The 18,929-nt window shown below is 37.9% G+C and overlaps 1 protein-coding gene across 1 annotated transcript in view; it reads left to right on the top strand.

The window, feature by feature from the left end:
• Positions 1–18,929, top strand: part of PER2 (period circadian clock 2) — a gene marked incomplete at its 3' end in the record, with an annotated part of 33,226 nt that overhangs the window by 11,005 nt on the left and 3,292 nt on the right. The window contains exons 4-16 of the mRNA XM_010188294.1: positions 3,040–3,194; positions 3,706–3,827; positions 5,149–5,350; positions 8,384–8,435; positions 9,234–9,376; positions 9,709–9,787; positions 14,301–14,407; positions 15,032–15,185; positions 15,535–15,643; positions 16,053–16,184; positions 17,244–17,337; positions 18,338–18,494; positions 18,577–18,704. Of these exons, the coding sequence (XP_010186596.1) occupies positions 3,040–3,194; positions 3,706–3,827; positions 5,149–5,350; positions 8,384–8,435; positions 9,234–9,376; positions 9,709–9,787; positions 14,301–14,407; positions 15,032–15,185; positions 15,535–15,643; positions 16,053–16,184; positions 17,244–17,337; positions 18,338–18,494; positions 18,577–18,704 (1,634 nt within the window). The remainder of the gene's footprint in view (positions 1–3,039; positions 3,195–3,705; positions 3,828–5,148; positions 5,351–8,383; positions 8,436–9,233; positions 9,377–9,708; positions 9,788–14,300; positions 14,408–15,031; positions 15,186–15,534; positions 15,644–16,052; positions 16,185–17,243; positions 17,338–18,337; positions 18,495–18,576; positions 18,705–18,929) is intronic.

Genomic DNA, 18,929 nt, shown 5'->3' with positions numbered 1-18,929 from the left:
ATGGGTTTTTTGTTTTATTTTGGTTAAACCTGAAGGAGTACACAAGAAATCCTATTCTTGATTCGCTTCCTGTCCATAGTCAGTAGCATGTCCTATTAACCACTTGGTTGAATTAAAGCTTTCTGTTGCTCTTCCGTGCAAATTGTGTGATTACCTTTCAAGCCATCTTACTTTGTTTTGATTTGGTAGCATAATTCTGTAATTTTATTTTTGTGGTTCACTTTGAATATTGCTTCAGCTCTAGTGGCTTTTTTGAAGCTTTTTTCTGCTTCAAAAAATTTTCAGCTCTTCAGAATTTAGTCTGAAGCCCTTGCCTGGGGACACTCTAGTGATGTTTTACCATGAGAATTCACCCATTGAGTTGGGTGTGTTCTGATGTCCAACGGCCATATCATCTGCCTCTCCTGTGTTCCATTCGCCAGCTTCAAGCCTCAAGTCTGTAAGGGTAAAGCAACATCAGCTGCAGGAATCCCTCTGTATGAACTCTACTTCTGCCCCGATAGCCTTGAGAAACCTGGTGGCATTGAAGGCTCAAATCTGGACATCTCAGAGTGCCCTACTGTACTTGGTTTTTGTTAGTTTGTTGTTTTTGTTTTAAGTCAGCTTCTGATCAGGAGGCGAAAACCTGATCCTGAGCAGGTCAAGGATATCTAGCTATAGCACACTGATTTAATACCCCTATCTACATGTCCCTTCCGGAAAGTGTTTCTGCCTGATGAAGTTCCTAGAGAAATGTTAAATTCAGTTTACCCCTCTGCACCATTTGGTGCTTGATGAACTTATTTTCTGTGTCTGCCTTGCAGGAACCTGGAGATCTTGTTTCGTGCTGTATTTTCAATTGGAAATTGTGTTCTAGAGTTCATGTTGCTTAGTATGGAAGATAGAGTGAACTAAAGGCATTTATTTTCCTTTGATTCAATTTTCTTCACTGCAAGATTTTGGGGGCTTACTTATTAAAGTTTTTCTGATACCTCTTTATTTTGAATTTCATTAATAGCTCTGCTCAGAAAGAAATAGGAATCCAGATGGTACAGTGTTTTCCCCAGCTGTCAGGCACAGTGCTAGAGGATTACAGAGCAGAATCTGATCATCTTTTAGAAATGGGAGACTAAGCATATCTAGTGAATGAACTTTAAAAAGAAGACTAAAATAGGCTGATAAGCTATAGGTTTAGTTTCTGATTCAAAAACTACTGGGCTTTGGATTCAATATTGGCACCAACCAACTATTTACTTTAATAATTGTAAGTACCTTTCCATTTCACTATCTACATAAAGCAAAATGGAAAGCTCCTACCTATCTAGAACTTGCTTATTCTATCCTCTGCAAGTCACTCCCACCTTGTGGTTGGCTGCTGTGTGTGATGCTGCTGATCTTTGGAGAAACACGTTTGAGTTGTGTAACTTATTTTCCAAGGAGGCCTGTCTTCTGTATTTGCTGCTGCTGTCGGCTAATGTGGACAGGTTTGTTGGTTTGTGTGTTTTTCTTGCAAAAGAGTCTGATCACTCTCATGAAGCGCACTCAGAGTAGAAAAACAGCAGTATGCTCGGTGATTTCATAATCTTTTCCCTTTCTCCTCTTCCCTACTGCCAGCATAGAGGGTTTTTCTATTAACAAGGCCCTGTTTGATCGCATCAGTCCAAACTGTCAAGCCACATTGTAGATGTGATTCTAATATACAGCATGAACATAATGTTTCCCAAGGGAGTACTTTATTCCTTTGTCTTATCCCTTGCCATTATTTCTCAGTACAAAATGACCATTATTAAGTGAATGCTGTTTCCCATAGTAGGTTGTTATGTAAGCAAGAACAACGTGTACTCTCCTACAAGTCAGCTTTGTCACTGTCCGAGTGGTTTTGGTGAAATACACCCAACACCTGTTGGATAATTGATCTACCTGAAGAACTTTTCAGACTTCCCAGAAAAAGGTTCAGAAATCCTCTTGAAAATTACCTGGAAGTAGAAGCCACTTTATTGAGCGCTTCAGTCAGGGTTGTGTAGCTGCCAAGGCTGTTGTTTCTACACTGGTTCTTAGGGTCCTAACTTCTTAGACTACCAGCCATGACACTCGGCTGCTAAGAGTAAATCTTTCTTTTGACGGGGAAGACTTTATTTTCAGGAAGCTTTAAGAAAAGCTTTAGAATCCTCCTGATTGTTGTGACTAATTAGCTTTTAAAATCTACTCCAATGAGAAAGACATGATGATTTTTCATTTTGACTGCTTCCTATCCACCTACCACCCATCTTTGTCGTCTTCCCCATCCCTTCCATTATCTCCTTTTCTCTTCCTTTTTGGTTTTTGTCACCAGCTCTTAATAATGGGCAGAGATACCAGGAACTACAAAGAAAGGCAATAATTTTTCTGACGTTGGCACTGCTAATCTCTGTATTTTGACCTTCTACACTGAGAGAGCACTTCTGAACATGCACCTGAGAAATATGGATTCAGTTTCTGTCTCCAGCCTCCTCCGATTCTTTACCCTGCATATTTAGTCAAGTTTCCTTATCTTATTTAATGTATTGCCATGCTTAACAGGGATACATTGTTCCAAGGATTTCTCTATTTATGTTAACTTGATGCTGTCCCACTGCCATTCCCTTTTCTTATGAGAATGTGCTCGAACAGGAGGTGAAGACTTGAATGGACCTTCTGCTTCTCTCCTTCGAAGTCCAAGTCATTTCTTTGAGTTTGAATTTGAAAGGAACTAAGGAAAATACCATTAAAAAGGGAGGCAGGAGACTGTTGCAGAAAAAAAATAATTCGCTGGTGCTTGGGTATGGGTACTGTTGCACACACAGAGTACATTTTACAATAAGACTTCGGGTGGTGGTAAACCTTTCACTTCAAATGATTCTAGCTGATTTAACAATTATTGTAAGTTCTGAACGTTTATACTAAGTACTGGAGAAGTTAATGTGGCTGGCTGTACCAATTTAGGCACATGACAAGTGTCAGAGTACATTTGGGCTTCTATGAGGATGTTGTGCTGCTTGAGGCATTCAAGTGATGTTTTATTTTTTGTCTTTAATCTTACAGTAGTGAGCAGTCCACTAAAGCCAAAACACAAAAGGAATTGCTGAAAACATTACAAGAGCTGAAAGCTCACCTTCCTTCTGAGAAGAGAATTAAAGGCAAATCCAGTGTCCTAACGACGTTGAAATATGCCCTTAAAAGCATTAAGCAAGTTAAAGGTAATCAAATATGATACTACCTAGATAATGCCAACCAATGTTTAAATTAAGCATTTGAAGTAGGAATTTAAATGTGGTTGTGTCTTTAAAGCTAAGTTTATTATTTTTGAAAACGTCTCTAAACAGATGTTTTTGTGGTGTTCCTGTTTGTTGGCTTGTGTTCAGTTGGGAGTTAAAGCAACTCTCCAGATACTTGATGTTTTACTGATATTTTGTTGAGTTAGAAAATTAATTTTAAAACAATTTACAATTTCATACTATTTGAACTGTCAAACAGACAAAAAATATATGATCTTACACATAAGGATGTATTAAGATGGGTAAATTTGTTTGGGTTACTGATGAGGAAGCTCTACTGGGGAAAAACTAACTTGGATTAGTACCTAGATTTCCCAACTGCCCATTCTGTGCTTATGCCAAAAGAGATTTTGGCCATTTACTGCTTCCAGACTGGGTGCTCACTGATGACGTTTTTAATTCTGAATATAAGTTGTTTAATATTCTCATGTAGCTAATGAGGAGTATTACCAGTTGTTGATGATTAATGAATCCCAGCCTGCTGGACTCAATGTGTCATCTTACACGGTGGAAGAAGTGGAGACTATAACCTCAGAATATATAATGAAAAATGCGGTGAGTACGGTGACCCAAGTCTACAGTGTGCATTGAAAATGTTGTCTAGAACTGGAATTCTCAGGCATGCCTTCTTTTTACAAGGCAAGAGTTGGTAGCTGGGCCACTGAGTTGAAGAAGCTGGCTTTTGCCTTCTGGGAGTTTTTGAGTAGAAACTCTTGAGTCTTTCAGACTTTGCCAGTGGCACCTTCATCTAAGCTTTCTTACTGTCAGTTAAGTGGGAAATAAGTAGTCTAAACTCCTTGGTCCTCTGAATTGTACCTTGTGCTTAGATGATGGTGTGACGTATCCCAATATCAGTGTGATATGATGCTCTGCGAGACATCAGTAGTTTTCAATTTAGCACACCTACTAAAGTTGGAGAGTAACTCTTACAAATTTTAGTCAAGACTGAATTGTTTCAGCTTATCCTTGTCAATGGGGGTAATTTCATGTTTCACCAGTTCTGTGTTAGCGTGAATGAAAAGTCATGAGTGTTGACATTGCTGTGCATTGTGTCCTCTCCTGTCCTCTTGTCTAGTCTTTGCGACTGGTATGGGCTTACTGTGTGATCCAGTCTTCTCATGTGGATGAGCGTAGTTATGACGATCAACATAGTTTTTAGCAGTGAAATGATAGTCTGAATGATTTTTAAAAGTTACTTATTTTCCACATTCCCAGTGTTTTAGGGACATATTATGGAATCTTCAAAAATAATTGCATCTAAACTTATTAGACTACCTTCCACTATGGTTTTTTTTTCCCCCTGAAGTTTCTGCTTGAATGTATAAATGTAATAAATGAGAAGTCTAAAGTATGACTGAGGACTTCAACCAAATACCATAAACATTGTTCGATTGACCTGAAGCATCCGAGTTTGTGAAACCAGTGTTGTGATGACAGCTCTTAAATCTGTGTATAGTGTTAGTGGACGGAGCACTAAAAGTTATGACGCAGGAAGCTCTTGAACAACATGAAATGATACAAGTGGGGTGTGTGTATGGTTGTGTGGGACTTTTTTTGCAGCTGTTTACTCATTATTTTGCTAAGTGGTTTAAAGCACTTCTTTATTTTGCAGTGAATGGACAAGCTAACAAACAACCTTTCACAAAACAGTTGAATTTCATTAATGTAAAATACTCCTGTAACAAACACAAGGAACATGTGCAGTTTTATAGCTGGAAGCGGTTTAATTCTCAATTCATAACTTCATTCTGTATCACAAAATTTTAGCCAATGATATTTAAGGCTTATAAGCCAGTAAGATGGCTAGTGTATTATTCTTATTGCATAGTTCAGAAGTGTCTAAACTGTCTAAATAATTTGAGATTTTTATTTTTAGGATATGTTTGCTGTAGCTGTTTCTTTGATTACTGGGAAAATTTTGTACATCTCTGATCAAGCTGCTTCTATTCTCCGCTGTAAGAGAGGTTATTTTAAAAATGCCAAATTTGTGGAGTTCTTGGCACCTCAAGATGTCAGTGTGTTCTATACTTCTACTACCCCGTACAGATTACCATCGTGGAACATTTGCAATAGAGCTGGTGAGTGGTCTCAACAGCAGATACTTCTCTGACCTTCTTTCAGTCATGCAAATGCAAATTCTTGAACTGATTTTAATATCCTTCTATCCTTCTCCATCACTTTTTGATGGTGTAACACAGATGTATTATTAGAACATCTCTGAACAATACTAGATGTATAACACACTTGTATAAATCAGCAAGGCTTGTCTGTAGGCTAAAAGTCTTCTGAATGTCATTGTTTATTAGTTCTCATGCCCCTTTCATCCAAATGGTGAATAAAACCAAAGTAGGTATTCATGCTGAATGCATGTAGCTTGTTTGCTACTTTTACTAGCAGTCAAATTACTACAGTTTTTCTTTAAAATTCCTTTTTTTCAGGTATAAGGGGGATAATATTCTGCCTCATTCCTTTTAAAATGGCTAAGATTTGAATATTGGACACCTTGATTACGGTGTAGAGGGATGTACTTCGGCTACCATCACTGTGCATTCACCAAGTGTAATCATATCTCTATTCTTTTAGCCTTAGAAAAATTATTGTGAGGCATGCTAAAGTCTGCTGCCTCCCCGGAGCCAGAGTTTAGGACATACAGAGAAAACTCCCTACCCTAGTGAAGCCCTCTGACTACTACCTCTTAATGGTCTTTCGGGTAGGCAGTGATGAGATTGCTGCAAGTAGTTTGAGAGCAATGAAGAGGCATTCCAAGGGCTTGGGGAGAGCTAGTTAAGGGATTGTGAGGACAAGAAGTGTTCTCCTCTATCCCACCACTTGCAGGGAATTCTGAGGTGATAAACAGGAAGAGCCAGCAGATCAATGCCTGGCTCAGACTGGTGCTACAGGCAGGACATTGGGTTTTTCAGTCATGGATCAATTTACACTTCACCAGCTTTGGTGGCAACAGGTAGTACATCTATCCCAAAGGGGTAAAAGGATCCTGGGACAAGACTTAGCAGGGCTCATAGACTGAGCTTTAAACTAGATTTGAAGAGGGAAGAGGATGTAACATGACTCACTAGAGATCTTGGATCTGCATAGAGTTATTGCGTCTGAAGTGCAGGACCCGGCATTTGGCATTGTTGAAGCTCATACAGTTGGCCTCAGGTCATCGATTTGTCATCTGCAAACTTCCTGAGGGAGCGCTCAATCCCCTCATCCAGATCACTGATAAAGATGTTAAACAGGACTGGCCCCAAAACTGAGCCCTGGGAAACACTGCTTGAACACTGGCTGCCAACTGGATGTAGTTCCATTTACCACAACTCTCTGTGCTTGGCTGTCCAGCCCATTTAATCCAGCAAAGTATATGCCTGTCCAAGCCATGCCCTGCCAGCTTCTCCAGGAGGATGCTGTGTGAGGTGATGTCAAAGGCCTTGCTAAAGCTACAGGTTTGGGTATGAGTGACTGGAAAGCTGCCAGGCAGAAAGGGGGTACTGGTTGACAGCTGACTGAACATGAGCCAGCAGTGTGCCCGGGTGGCCAAGAAAGCAAACAGCATCCTGGCTTGTATCAGAAGCAATGTGACCAGCAGGAGCAGGGAAGTGACCATCCCCCTGGTGAGGCCTCACCTTGAATCCTGTGTTCAGTTTTGGGCAACTCACTACAAGAAGGACATTGAGGCACTGGAGCATGTCGGGAAGGGCAATGAAGCTGGTGAAGGGTCTGGAGAACAAGAATTATGAGGAGAAGCTGAGGGAGCTGGGATTGTTTAGTTTGGAGAAGAGGAGACTGAGGGGAGACTTTACTGCTCTCTACAACTACCTGAAAGGAGTTTGTAGAGAGGTGAGTGCTGGTCTCTTCCATGTAACCAGTGACAGGACAAGAGGTAATGGTTTCAAGTTGTGCCAGGCAAGGTTTAGATTAGGAAACTTTTCTTTACTGAAAGAGTGGTCAAACACTGAAACAAGCTGCCCAGGGAGGTGATTGAGTTGCCTGGAGGCGTTCAGGAAACGTGGATGTGGCACTTCAGGACATGGTTTAGGGGGCATGGTGGTGTTGGGTTGATGGTTGGGCTTGATGGTCTCAGAGGTTTCTTCCAACCTTAATAATTCTGTGCCTTAGGGCACTTGATATTTGTTTGTGGGATGATTGTTTTACTAGTGTAGCTATAGCCGTTAGTAACTGAGAAATAGCTGCCAACTATTTTAACTTGAAATTCAAGTCTAATCTAGTCTAATCTATTGTATACTTAGTCTATTAAGTTAAATCAGTGTGAACCATATTTAATCTGAGAAAACAATTAGTAATAAATACATGCTAAGAAACACATACATAAAGCAGGTCAGAAGGGACCTTGTGAGGTCTCTAATCCAACCTTTGGCTCAAAACAGGATCAGTGGTGAATTCTGAGTGTGTGATCCTAATTTCAGATATTATTCAGTTATGCATTTTAAAATAAACACTTCCTGTAGTTCTATTATGTTTGTATATAGCTTCAAATTTCAGAAATCCAGTAAGTGGAACTATTCACACTGTCACATGCATCAGCTGCCATAGAATATAATATCCAAAAGCATTGCACACTGTAGCCTTTAAAAGACCAGAGCTTGCCTTGAAAAGCAGTCTCTGACTACTCTGGAAAAGAAGGGAAATAGGCTTAAAAGGTGAGAGGAAGCCTTCGTGAAACAAACTTTTTTTTTTGAGTGGTGGAGTGGTAAGTGGATTTGATGATCTAGCTGTCCTAGAGCCTTTCTAGGAAAAAAGGCAAATCTTGGGATCCCAGATAATCAAGCATTTTTGGTCAACACTATAGTACAGAGGAAAAGCTGATAAAAGTAAACGGCTCAAACTGGAGAACTGTTTAGATGTGGATTTTTGCAAAAGGCTTAGTAAGCAAGCGGCTATGATTTACACACCAGGCTCAGAATCTGATGGTATTTAGATTTAGTTGCTTATGAAGTACATTGTTTAGCATTACACACGGAGACTTAAGGGAACATAACCTTTATTTTAAGAATTCAGCCTTTATCACTTACAGAAAAATTCTTGTTTTAAATATCATAATCTTTTGTAGTAATTTGTAACTTGTTATGAAATATGTTTCATGTCTCTAGAGTCTTCCACCCAGGATTGCATGGAAGAGAAGTCTTTTTTCTGTCGCATCAGGTAAGACAATATTATAAAGTTTAGTGTTATATTATAAAACCATACCGTACAAAAGTATTTGACTTTTATAAGAAACATTTGATGTATAAGTTTCTTACTTTTCCAAAATGTTGAACATAAGACATAATGCATGTCTTCTACTTGATTAACTCCAAGAAGCTACAGAGAAACCTGCAAAGGGATTTCAGGAAGTTGCATCTTAGAAGTTAATCACTGCGTCATAAAGGAAGCTGATATTTCATCTCCTCCTGCTGTGGAAAGTCTTCAGTTCATGTTAATGGCAATGTTCTGTTCAGCACCTGCTACAGAGTCTCTTTTGTTCTAGAGGACTAATGTCTAATCTTAAATTCCTCTCAAGTGTCCTGTAGAGTAAGACACATGAGGGTAACTTGACTTCTCTTGCAGTTACTAGATGACACAGATCCTTTGGTTTTGCTGTTCTTATTTTTCCTGACCCCAGTTTCCCTTTAGTTGCTTTTATTTAGGAAATGCTACCAACTTATTCCATGTTCTTTCTTGTGCAATGTTATTTCTTGCTGCTATTTGCCTCTTTGTTAGTATTTCTGAAAACAAAAAATGGTGGATCCTGTTACTTAATGACTTCTGGCTTAAATAAATACCTGTAATTAAGGTAAGAGTAAACTTTAAACAAACTAGAGACAGTGCACTGCTCCAGAGCGTTGGATTGGATGTACTGTAAAAGTACTGCTGCTGTTATTGTAGACAATAGATAAATGAAAACTTTATTTAGCATAAGATGAATCTGTTGAAATAAAATTCACTCTCTTTAATTATTAGTGCGGGAAAGGAGCGTGAAAATGAGATTTGCTATCACCCATTTCGAATGACTCCTTACCTTATCAAAGTGCAAGATCCGGAAATAGCAGAGGACCAGCTTTGCTGTGTGTTGCTTGCAGAAAAAGTACATTCTGGTTATGAAGGTAATAGTTTGAATGCACAAAGACTTCTTTGGTTTCCTGAAAGTAAGAGCTGTTCTGTGTTCTGCCACAGTAAATTCTGCATGGTGTAGCACAACTGAATTTCAGCCTAAGAAAGCCAACTTTATGAGTTACTGTCAGTGATCACAAGTTGTTAATTTACTAAAGATAATTGGTTCGGTTCTCTGCCCTTGCTGAGAGGCTGTGAGCTAGCAAGCTGCTTTCCTATATGCTCTTAAACAGACTTCACTCAGTATTTAGTAGAAGCATGCAGCTTCAAGTATTTTAGATATGCAAAAAACCCACTTGTTAATCTGCTTTTATTTTTCTTTCAGCACCCAGAATTCCTCCTGACAAAAGAATATTTACAACTACGCACACACCAACCTGTTTGTTCCAGGATGTAGACGAAAGGTAACTTAGAAAAAATATTATTTCATTTTACTGATAAGCAAGCTATCCAGTATCTTTACAGCTATTTTTAGAATTAAGATGTCTGTGTGGGGTTAAAAAATCATGTAGCTACTGAAGAGTGTTTAACCCAGGAAGAGTGCATCCCCCAATTTTCACTAAGCTTGCAAACATGTTACACTGTGGTATTAAGTGGAAAACTATTTGCCAGTTAACAACTTATTCTTCCATTTTCCTTCCTTCAAGGGCAAATCTGAACATAAATTCAATGAATAAAACCCATGGTCAGGAAAATTCTTGTGCTAACGATTGTTACCTGTATAAGATTTTTAGTTTGGTGGTTTTCATTTGTTTTGGGATTTTTTAAAATTTTATCCAGTTAATAATAAAAAGTACACTGCTGCCACTTTCTGCTGGCCCAGATACAGCTAGAGGTGTGCCTTTTAAACACTAGGTCTTTAAAAAAATAAAAGATAATCTGTGTTCTCGGCTCAGTCTTCATAGTTCTTGCTGTTGTCTGTATACACAAACTTCTCAAATTCTACTCACTGAAGACTTCACATTGCTTTGACAGTCATGGAAGGTGTTTAGAGTAAGCACTCACATTTCAGAGTAGAACCAAATTTGCTGCCTGTGATCCTGAGCCTCCACATGTACCTGAAGAACTAAGGTGAAAACCAAGCTTTCCTTAGTCTTCTGCATAGTGTTTGCATGGGGCCTTTCAAAGGATGCTCAGGTGATGGAAATGTGAGGTTTATGCAAGGAATGGAAGATATTCCTTCAGAGTTAGGAGCATACTTGGTTGAGGAGGAGATTATAATAAACTTAACAAGGTTTTAAGGACAGGGATGCATTTTGAAGTATCATAGTGTTTTGAAGACTTGACTCGAGAATTCAATTGTTCCTAAATTGTTCCTTTTCCCTTGTTTTACTTGAGACTTTCTTCATGATGGTTTCTGATGTGCTATATGTAGAATTTTATTTTGATTTTTTTTTTCTTCCTCTTCAGTGAAAACTAAGTTGGCTGCAATAGTAACATCTGACTTCTGAGATTCTACCTCGTCTTGTTTTTTAAGTGTTCTAAGAATGCTAAAACTTACTTTATAAGTCTAGATGGGGGGATGTCTGCAGACAGAGTAGCAGTATAATGAACAGTTTTGGATTTCTGTGGTGTCTTTTGGGTAGAAAGCTTCTTGTTTCTGAAGAAATCTGCTGTTCTTGGCAAAATCTTGAACTGCAGCAGAACAAAGAGGAATTGGGGCAAAGGAAGTTATTGGGAAGTTTGGCTAAGCTGGAGTCAATCCGGTAAAAAATAAAGAATTCCTTTTTGACTTTTGAGACAATCTGCAGAGAGGTCAGGCACATCACTGTTGCTGCAGCACACATGTTTTTTATGAAACAAGAATTGCAATAGGGAGCTATTGGAGATCACAGTAGAAGATGACAATGGCTAATCAGTGAGGATAAGTTTGAACGTTAAGCTACAGTTTTTTTTGACAAACTTGTGCAGACATCGTGGTTTAGTATGAAGAGTTCCTACAGGACAAAAGGCAATGGAGTGCTGACAAACTGGTTTTCCATGGTGTGTTTTATACAATCTCTTTAAACGGTTTGGCAAAGGAACTACTTAGTCCAGTATAGTTCTGTGCTCTTCATGGATTTTTTTCCTCTCCCTCATTCCCACACATGCTCCGAGCTAACTGCAATTTTGCAGGATAGATTTATCTTTTTACATAGGCTAATGGCACAATGGGAAGATGTAAAGCTTCCCTTTCTCCATGCATCCCCAGCTCATTTATTTCCAGTAGTCACATAACAGTAGTCACTTAACAGAAATGGCAAGATTACTGAATGGAGAACTTTGTCCTTATTCTTGGGCTTGGGTGGAGTGAGCACAGTAAAATCCTTATCTGCAGCTAATGTGGAAGCTTCTTTCCTGTTAGTGTGGTGTCTCCACTTATTCTCAAATATAATTTTTAAACACTATCAGTGAGGGTTGATTACATCTTGGTCTGATATTAAGTGTTTGCTTCATTTATTTCTGTTTTTGCAATCTGTGTGGTTGTTTTTGCTTTTAATTGTTTAACTCCCAAGAGTATTAGCAGTCAGATAAATGTTTACCAGGCTATGCTTATGTAGTTTATTACTCTTAAGGGCTCCAGGGTTAGATGGAATACACGAAACAATAGATTTTTAGAGAAAACAAGGTCTAATATTTAAAAATACACAACTGAACACCTGCTGTAGAGTGAGAATTGCTCATAATATGAGACTGAAACTGTTGCCTGACATGCATAAAATAAAGTTAATTCTGTAATAAGTATGTGTTCATAGGTTGGAAAAATGCTTATTTTTCCTAACTCTGCAAGTGGATCTCTGCACAGAATATGTTAAGTAAAAAAAAATAATATCTTCCTGAAATTAAATGGATCGTTCCTGTATATATTTGTCTTTGAAATGTATTTGATACTTGATATGTATGGTGAGTGTAAGGATTTCTATATAGTTCACAGTGGAGTGATCTTAGTAAATGAATTTAAAGTAGTTTTCTATTTAACTTGTAATAGGAATATAAAGAGAGCTCTTACTCATGTTGTTTTGACACTTTAAATGTCATTCTATACGACAAACTAAACTCGCCTCTCATCACTCTTATGCCATATGTGCATTTGCATTCATAAAATTAGTTTATTAACTTAAACTCTGAATTAGTTTTGAGTTACTGATTTTAAGGAAGCATACTAATGCTGAGGTACTGCCTCTAGTACATAGTAAACTAAGTACTCTCAAGTATGTGAGATGAAACCATTGCCCAGTTCTAAGTGAAGTCAGCTGTGACCTTGTCTCAGTAAAGCCTGAAAACCTCCAAGGACAGAGATTGCACAATCGATATGGGGAAACTGTTCCTGTGTTGCACTACTCACTCACTTGGTTAAAAAACTTTTCCTAACATCCAGCATAAGCTTTCTAGACTGCAGTCTGGAGCCATTGGCCGTAGTTTTATTGCCTGGCACCACCATGAAAATCAAAACTTTTTTGCAGAGGTGAGACTGAATTTGCATCTGTCTTTATAACTGGGTTAATAAATAACAGTTTAAAATTTGATCCCATTTAGGGCAGGTGTTCTGTTGCAGCACAAACAAATGCAGACTTTGCCAAGCCTTCATAAAGCAGATGGCAAAGAATAGGAACAGTGCTGAACAAAAACTTGTGTTTTCTTCTGCTTCGTACAGCATTATGTGATGAAATCCTAACTGAAGTAATTCAGAGTTGATTGGTACTTTAAACTTCTCTAGTGATGTAACTTATGTGCTTTGAACTTGGCAGCACTTTTAAATGTCAATGTGTCAAAATGATATGATTTGGTATGAGTTTCGTGCCAGTTCCAGCTTTGTAAATTGTTACTTTGGATCATCCACAAGCTTGTAAGAGTAATTATTTGACTAATTGCTTCAGTAATAAGGCATTAGTTGCTACCCTCCCCTGAGTATCTCAGCCTCTTTGCCAGAAGGTTTTATTTGATATTTTTGGGCAACTGATCTAATTCCAGTGGGTTATTGGAAGTGCAGTGTTGAAGGCACTTGTCCCATAATTCTTCTGAGTTCCAGCACAACACAGATCCTGTGTCTGTGGTGCATTGCAGCTAAGTTCTTCATGAAAGCTATTCAGGTTTCTGAGTATCCTTCTGCTCCTGGGCTGTTGTCAGTGAGTGGGGCTGGGAGGAAGGTACACAGCACTTGCAGTTAGCAAGATGACTTGTTGGCATCTGGCAGCTTCTTAAACATTACTGAGTAGTATTGACTTCATGCATTTTTTTTTTTCCAAAGCACATTTTTGGCCTTTAGCTCCCAGAGTAAGGTGCAAACTGACATTTGTGAGCTTCTACCCTTTCTCCTTAATATGAGTGCTTTAAGTGATTAGTGAAAATCATTCTGTCACATAAAGTAGTCGTTCAGCTCATTAGAAATGCTCATTGATAATGTGCAGGAATTTGCTGATATTACTTTTAATTAATAAGCTTGCTTCCTTACAGCTCCTTTGAGTTAAACTCTTAACCTGCCTGTAAGAAAGTTTTCTTGAGTCCTAGTCTACTACCCTGTTGATAGTTCAGCTATAGTAATCCTGTGATCTTCAGCCTTGGCTTACAGCAGGTTTGGGGTAGTATTTACCTTCATTTGGTTTTAAAAGAGTAAACTTTATTAATGCCCTTTTAAAATTAGGGTGAGTATTTATCCTCTAGAACTGGGCAGCATAGAAGATAGACCTGATTTGATCTGATCATGTTGTTTTGTCAAGTTGCCAAAAAAACCCCACCACTGCACAAACAAAAACCTCTTTGTTCAGAGAGTACTACCGCTACTAAGTTGGCACTGCTATTTCCCTGAATTTAAACTTAAAATTATTAATTCTCTTTATAGGAAAAAGAACGAAGAAATTTTTAAATGGAAACATTTTAAAGATTAAATTTACAGTTACTCCACTTTATTTTTTTTTCTTTGTTTTTGTCTTTCCACAGAGCAGTACCTCTATTGGGATACCTACCTCAGGACTTAATAGGAACACCAGTCTTGGTGCATCTTCACCCAAATGACAGACCCTTAATGCTTGCAATTCACAAAAAAAGTATGTAATTTCTTATTGTGGCAGAAATAGAGTTGTTGTGTTTTGGGTGGTTATTTTTGTCTAAAATAATGACTACAAAGACTTCAAGTAGGACGTGAAAATTAATTGTGACTACGAAATTTTCTGCAATACTGAATCCTTTACAACTTGATTCTTGATTCTTAATGCAAATAGATGAAAATGAGAAAACACTCAATTTCGTGTTCGGTATGAAGCAGATGTGTCTGCTGTAAACAAACTGATGGTAAATGAATATTTCATACATTACATTTTCTTGAGAATGTAGTGATATGAGCTGCCATACTTGAAATGGTAGTCTTCCTTATTTCATAGAGAAGAAAGCAAGAGCCACTCTGGCAATGTTAATTTGTTAAACTTTGAAAATGTGAAGGTGTATCTTTAGCTTGTTATATTCTGAAGGTTTCTCGACGTAGTCCAGTAAATTATGAAGGCCTGCTTATTTTTAGTAGCCCAGCATTTCTAAATGTATAGGCATATCTGGTAGTTGTTCCTTCGAGTATCATTTTCTTCCTTTGGAATGAATTGTAAAGTCCTGAATCATTAAGTAGAAGTGTGCAAATACTAATGTAAAATTGCAATTTCTTTTGGAATCGTTCACCGCAGTACTTCAGTATGGAGGGCAGCCTTTTGACTACTCACCGATCAGGTTTTGCACTCGAAATGGAGATTACATCACCATGGACACCAGCTGGTCTAGTTTCATCAATCCTTGGAGTCGAAAAGTTTCATTTATTATTGGGAGACACAAAGTTAGGACGTAAGTCAATCAACTATTGGGACCTTAAGATTTATTATTATTAATTTTTATTGTTCCTCCCCTTGGGTTTACATAGTGATCCCTAAGGAAGGCATAAGTGATTTTTGGGGGTGGGGGAAATACCTACAAATGGCTTCCTTTTTAAATTTGGGGTTTATGATGTAGTAACTGCTTTAAAAAGAGATTTGTGAATAAATGTATGCATTTTACCAGAGTAAATGGTTGTAGATGCAATGGAATAAGCATCAGATTCTGTTTTCTACACATAGATGGTAAATTGAAGTTATTGTCTCTCTGGGATTGAAGTACTTGCATTTGTAATGAGCTGGGATATGTTTGGTTTATGCAGGGGTCCCTTAAATGAAGATGTCTTTGCTGCTCCCAACTACACAGAGGACAGAATCCTTCATCCCAGCGTTCAGGAAATCACTGAGCAAATATATCGGCTGTTATTGCAGGTACAGTATGTGCTTTAGTATTACCCTTTTCATTTCCACTGAAGAAAGGGCATTTCTCTTTGTATGGCGTTTTGTTTAGCTGTCTACTACTGTCCTGGAATTTCTGGCTGCAATCCTGGAAATTACTTACACTCATGATTACCAGAGAAGACTTAGTGAAGTATTTTAAAGCTCCAGTTGGTATTTTTAAGGATTTCTTGCAGCTATGGAGTCATCACACACAAAAAAACCACCAAACAAAACCAAAACAAAAGATACCCTCTACGAAAAACCATCCCAAAATGCACAAATATGAAATAAATCATTTTTTCCTCTCATGGAATTAATGCTAACAATTTCAGTTTCATTTAAGGCTGATGTGCTGAGATACATGTGTGTGTATATATATGTATTTTGTTGTCGTTAACAGCCTGTACACAACAGTGGATCCAGTGGCTATGGAAGTCTAGGTAGCAACGGTTCACATGAGCACCTAATGAGTGTGGCATCCTCCAGTGACAGCACAGGAAATAATAATGAAGACACACATAAGGATAAACCAGTACGTTTGGGTTTTCTTATTCATGTGGTACACAACAAATTAGTAATAGTGGGGTGTTTTACTTTTGGCATAACTCTAATTAGAGATAGAAGAAAGTATGGGTAAAAGTAATCTTACTTTTTGTTTAACATGGAAAAAACCTTTCTGTCTAGGGGAATAAACGTTTCTGGTGTAGACAAGTCTCAGAGTACTGAAGTACAGTCGGTGCTTGGTTAAACTTCTAGCACAAAAATTTCTCAGTCTTAATAGCAGTATTTTGTTTACCAAGTGATACTGTTTTTGTTTCATTTTGTTTTTTTTTTCTGAAGTCAGCTTATGGTCAGAAATGAGATCATAGGAGGTTCAACTCAAACATAAGGAGAAGCTTCTTGTTTCTGGTGTAGACAAGTCTCAGAGTACTGAAGTACAGTCGGTGCTTGGTTAAACTTCTAGCACAAAAATTTCTCTGTCTTAATAGCAGTATTTTGTTTACCAAGTGATACTGTTTGTTTTGTTTCATTTTGGTTTTTTTTTGAAGTCAGCTTATGGTCAGAAATGAGAACATAGGAGGTTCAACTCAAACATAAGGAAAAGCTAAAAGCTTCTTTACTGTGAGGGTGCCAGAGCATGGCCCAGGCTGCCCAGAGAGGTTGTGGAGTCTCCTTCTCTGCAGACACCCAAAGCCCTGGCCGTGTTCCTGTGTGACTGCTCTGGTGATCCTGCTCTGGCAGGGGTTGCACTGGGGGAGCTTTCCAGGTCCCTTCCAACTCCTGCGATTCTGTGATTCTTTGTAACGTATCTTTATATATTCCTATCCAAGTCATTCAACTTTATTAACCAAAATACAGAGTAATTGAGTTAAAAAAAAAAGCAAACCAGAACTTTAAATATATTCTGTTTCCAATTCCCAAAATTCTGCTGCTACACAATAATATTCTATACGTAAGGATTTCTCCTGTGATCAGACTACTTGTAAAATAGAGATTAACTAAGGTTAGATTTAGTCTACTGAGGAGTCACTGTGCATGATACTTTGTCAGAATTTTGAATTAACTCTTTCTAATGACCTGTTTTCAGGAGGTTTGTCAAGATGCCCGTAAGGTCAAAAATAAAGGACAGCGTATTTTCACTGACAATAAAGCAAAACTGGGATGTAAGAGAGAAGCTTTTGCAGGTAACATACTAGCAAGTTAATTATTAGTCTATTGTGCTGGTGTCTTGTATAATTTGACCGTAGGACTGGGATGTAAGAGAGAAGCTTTTGCAGGTAAGATACTAGCAAGTTCATTATTAGTCTATTGTGCTATTGTCTTGTATAATTTGACCGTATGATTTTTTTTCTAGTTTAGTTCTAATCAAAGACAGTGTTTTTATAAATGAAAGTTATATTGTCCTCTGTCTCTCCACTGGAAAATATTGTGTTCAGCTATGTCTGAATTGATGATAGTATAACACATAGTCAAGGCATGTCCCAAAGCCGCTGTTCTGGAGTACCTGAATTGTAGCTGATGTTTTCATTCAGTTCCATCTTCTTTTCTGTTGGTGAAGGAAAATGTTATAGATACTGTCTTTCCTGTTTGCGGTGTAACCTCAGTAATTTTTAAGTTGATAAATGAAAATCATACTATTTTAGATTTGAATTCTGCATGCATTAATCATTCTTGTACTGCTTTGTTATAACTTATGAGCACTGTACTTGTCTTCATACTGAGTATGTTTCAACTCTCATGATACCTATTGTCTTATAGCCGTAATACCTATTCCCTTTGTATCTGTATGCATCAACCTAACTTAACTTCACACATGCAAGAATCCCTAAGGTTGGGAAAATATTTACAGAATGTTCATCTATTAGTGCACAAACCTCTTACTTGCTTTATGGTGGTTAACTTATGACCTGTTAAGAAATATGAGTCAGTGAGAACTTTAATACCTATTCCCTTTGTATCTGTATGCATCAACCTAACTTAACTTCACACATGCAAGAATCCCTAAGGATGGGAAAATATTTACAGAAAGTTCATCTATTGGTGCACAAACCTCTTATTTGCTTTACGGTGGTTAACATGACCTGTTAAGAAATATGTATCAATGAGAACTTACACAGTTGCTTCTAGGGGAATTTGTAAGGGTTTAATGACACAATTGCAAAATAGCAGTATCTCTCTTCACAGAAAAACAAAATGGTCCTGGTGGTCAGGTGAAAGATGTAGTGGGAAAGGATACTGCAGTAACAGCTGCTCCTAAAAATGTGACTACTGAAGAGTTAGCTTGGAAAGAACAACCCGTATATTCCTATCAACAAATTAGCTGTTTGGACAGTGTCATCAGGTAAGCAACCAGCGTATAAATTACTCTTGACCTCTAGTCTTAAGATCTGCATATCTAATATTGTTAAATCATTGTATTTTAGATACTTAGAGAGTTGTAATGTGCCTGGCACAGCGAAAAGGAAATGTGAACCTTCATCAAGTGTTGCATCACTGAATTCTGGAGTTCATGAACAAAAACCAGCTGATAATGCTATGCAGCCCTTGGGAGGTATCTCTACATCACAGCTTTTTATTGATTAATTTTTTTTGCTAGCAGCCAGTTGGATGTTACTTCTTTGCAGAATAATGACAAGTGTAGTATGGCATGACCTCAGAGTTGTTTTCTCAGTTAGATGTTGGTAATCCAATTTTTATCATAAAAGTCTTCCCTACAATCAAAATACTGAGGAGTCGATTGAATAACTGGATTGTAGATGCAATAAGCTTATTTATA

This window comes from Mesitornis unicolor, unplaced genomic scaffold (genome assembly GCF_000695765.1).
Source record: "Mesitornis unicolor isolate BGI_N332 unplaced genomic scaffold, ASM69576v1 scaffold14987, whole genome shotgun sequence".
In the NCBI taxonomy this organism is placed as follows: domain Eukaryota; kingdom Metazoa; phylum Chordata; class Aves; order Mesitornithiformes; family Mesitornithidae; genus Mesitornis; species Mesitornis unicolor.
Note: the sequence above shows the minus strand (reverse complement) of the source record. Positions and strands in the feature narration are given on the sequence as shown.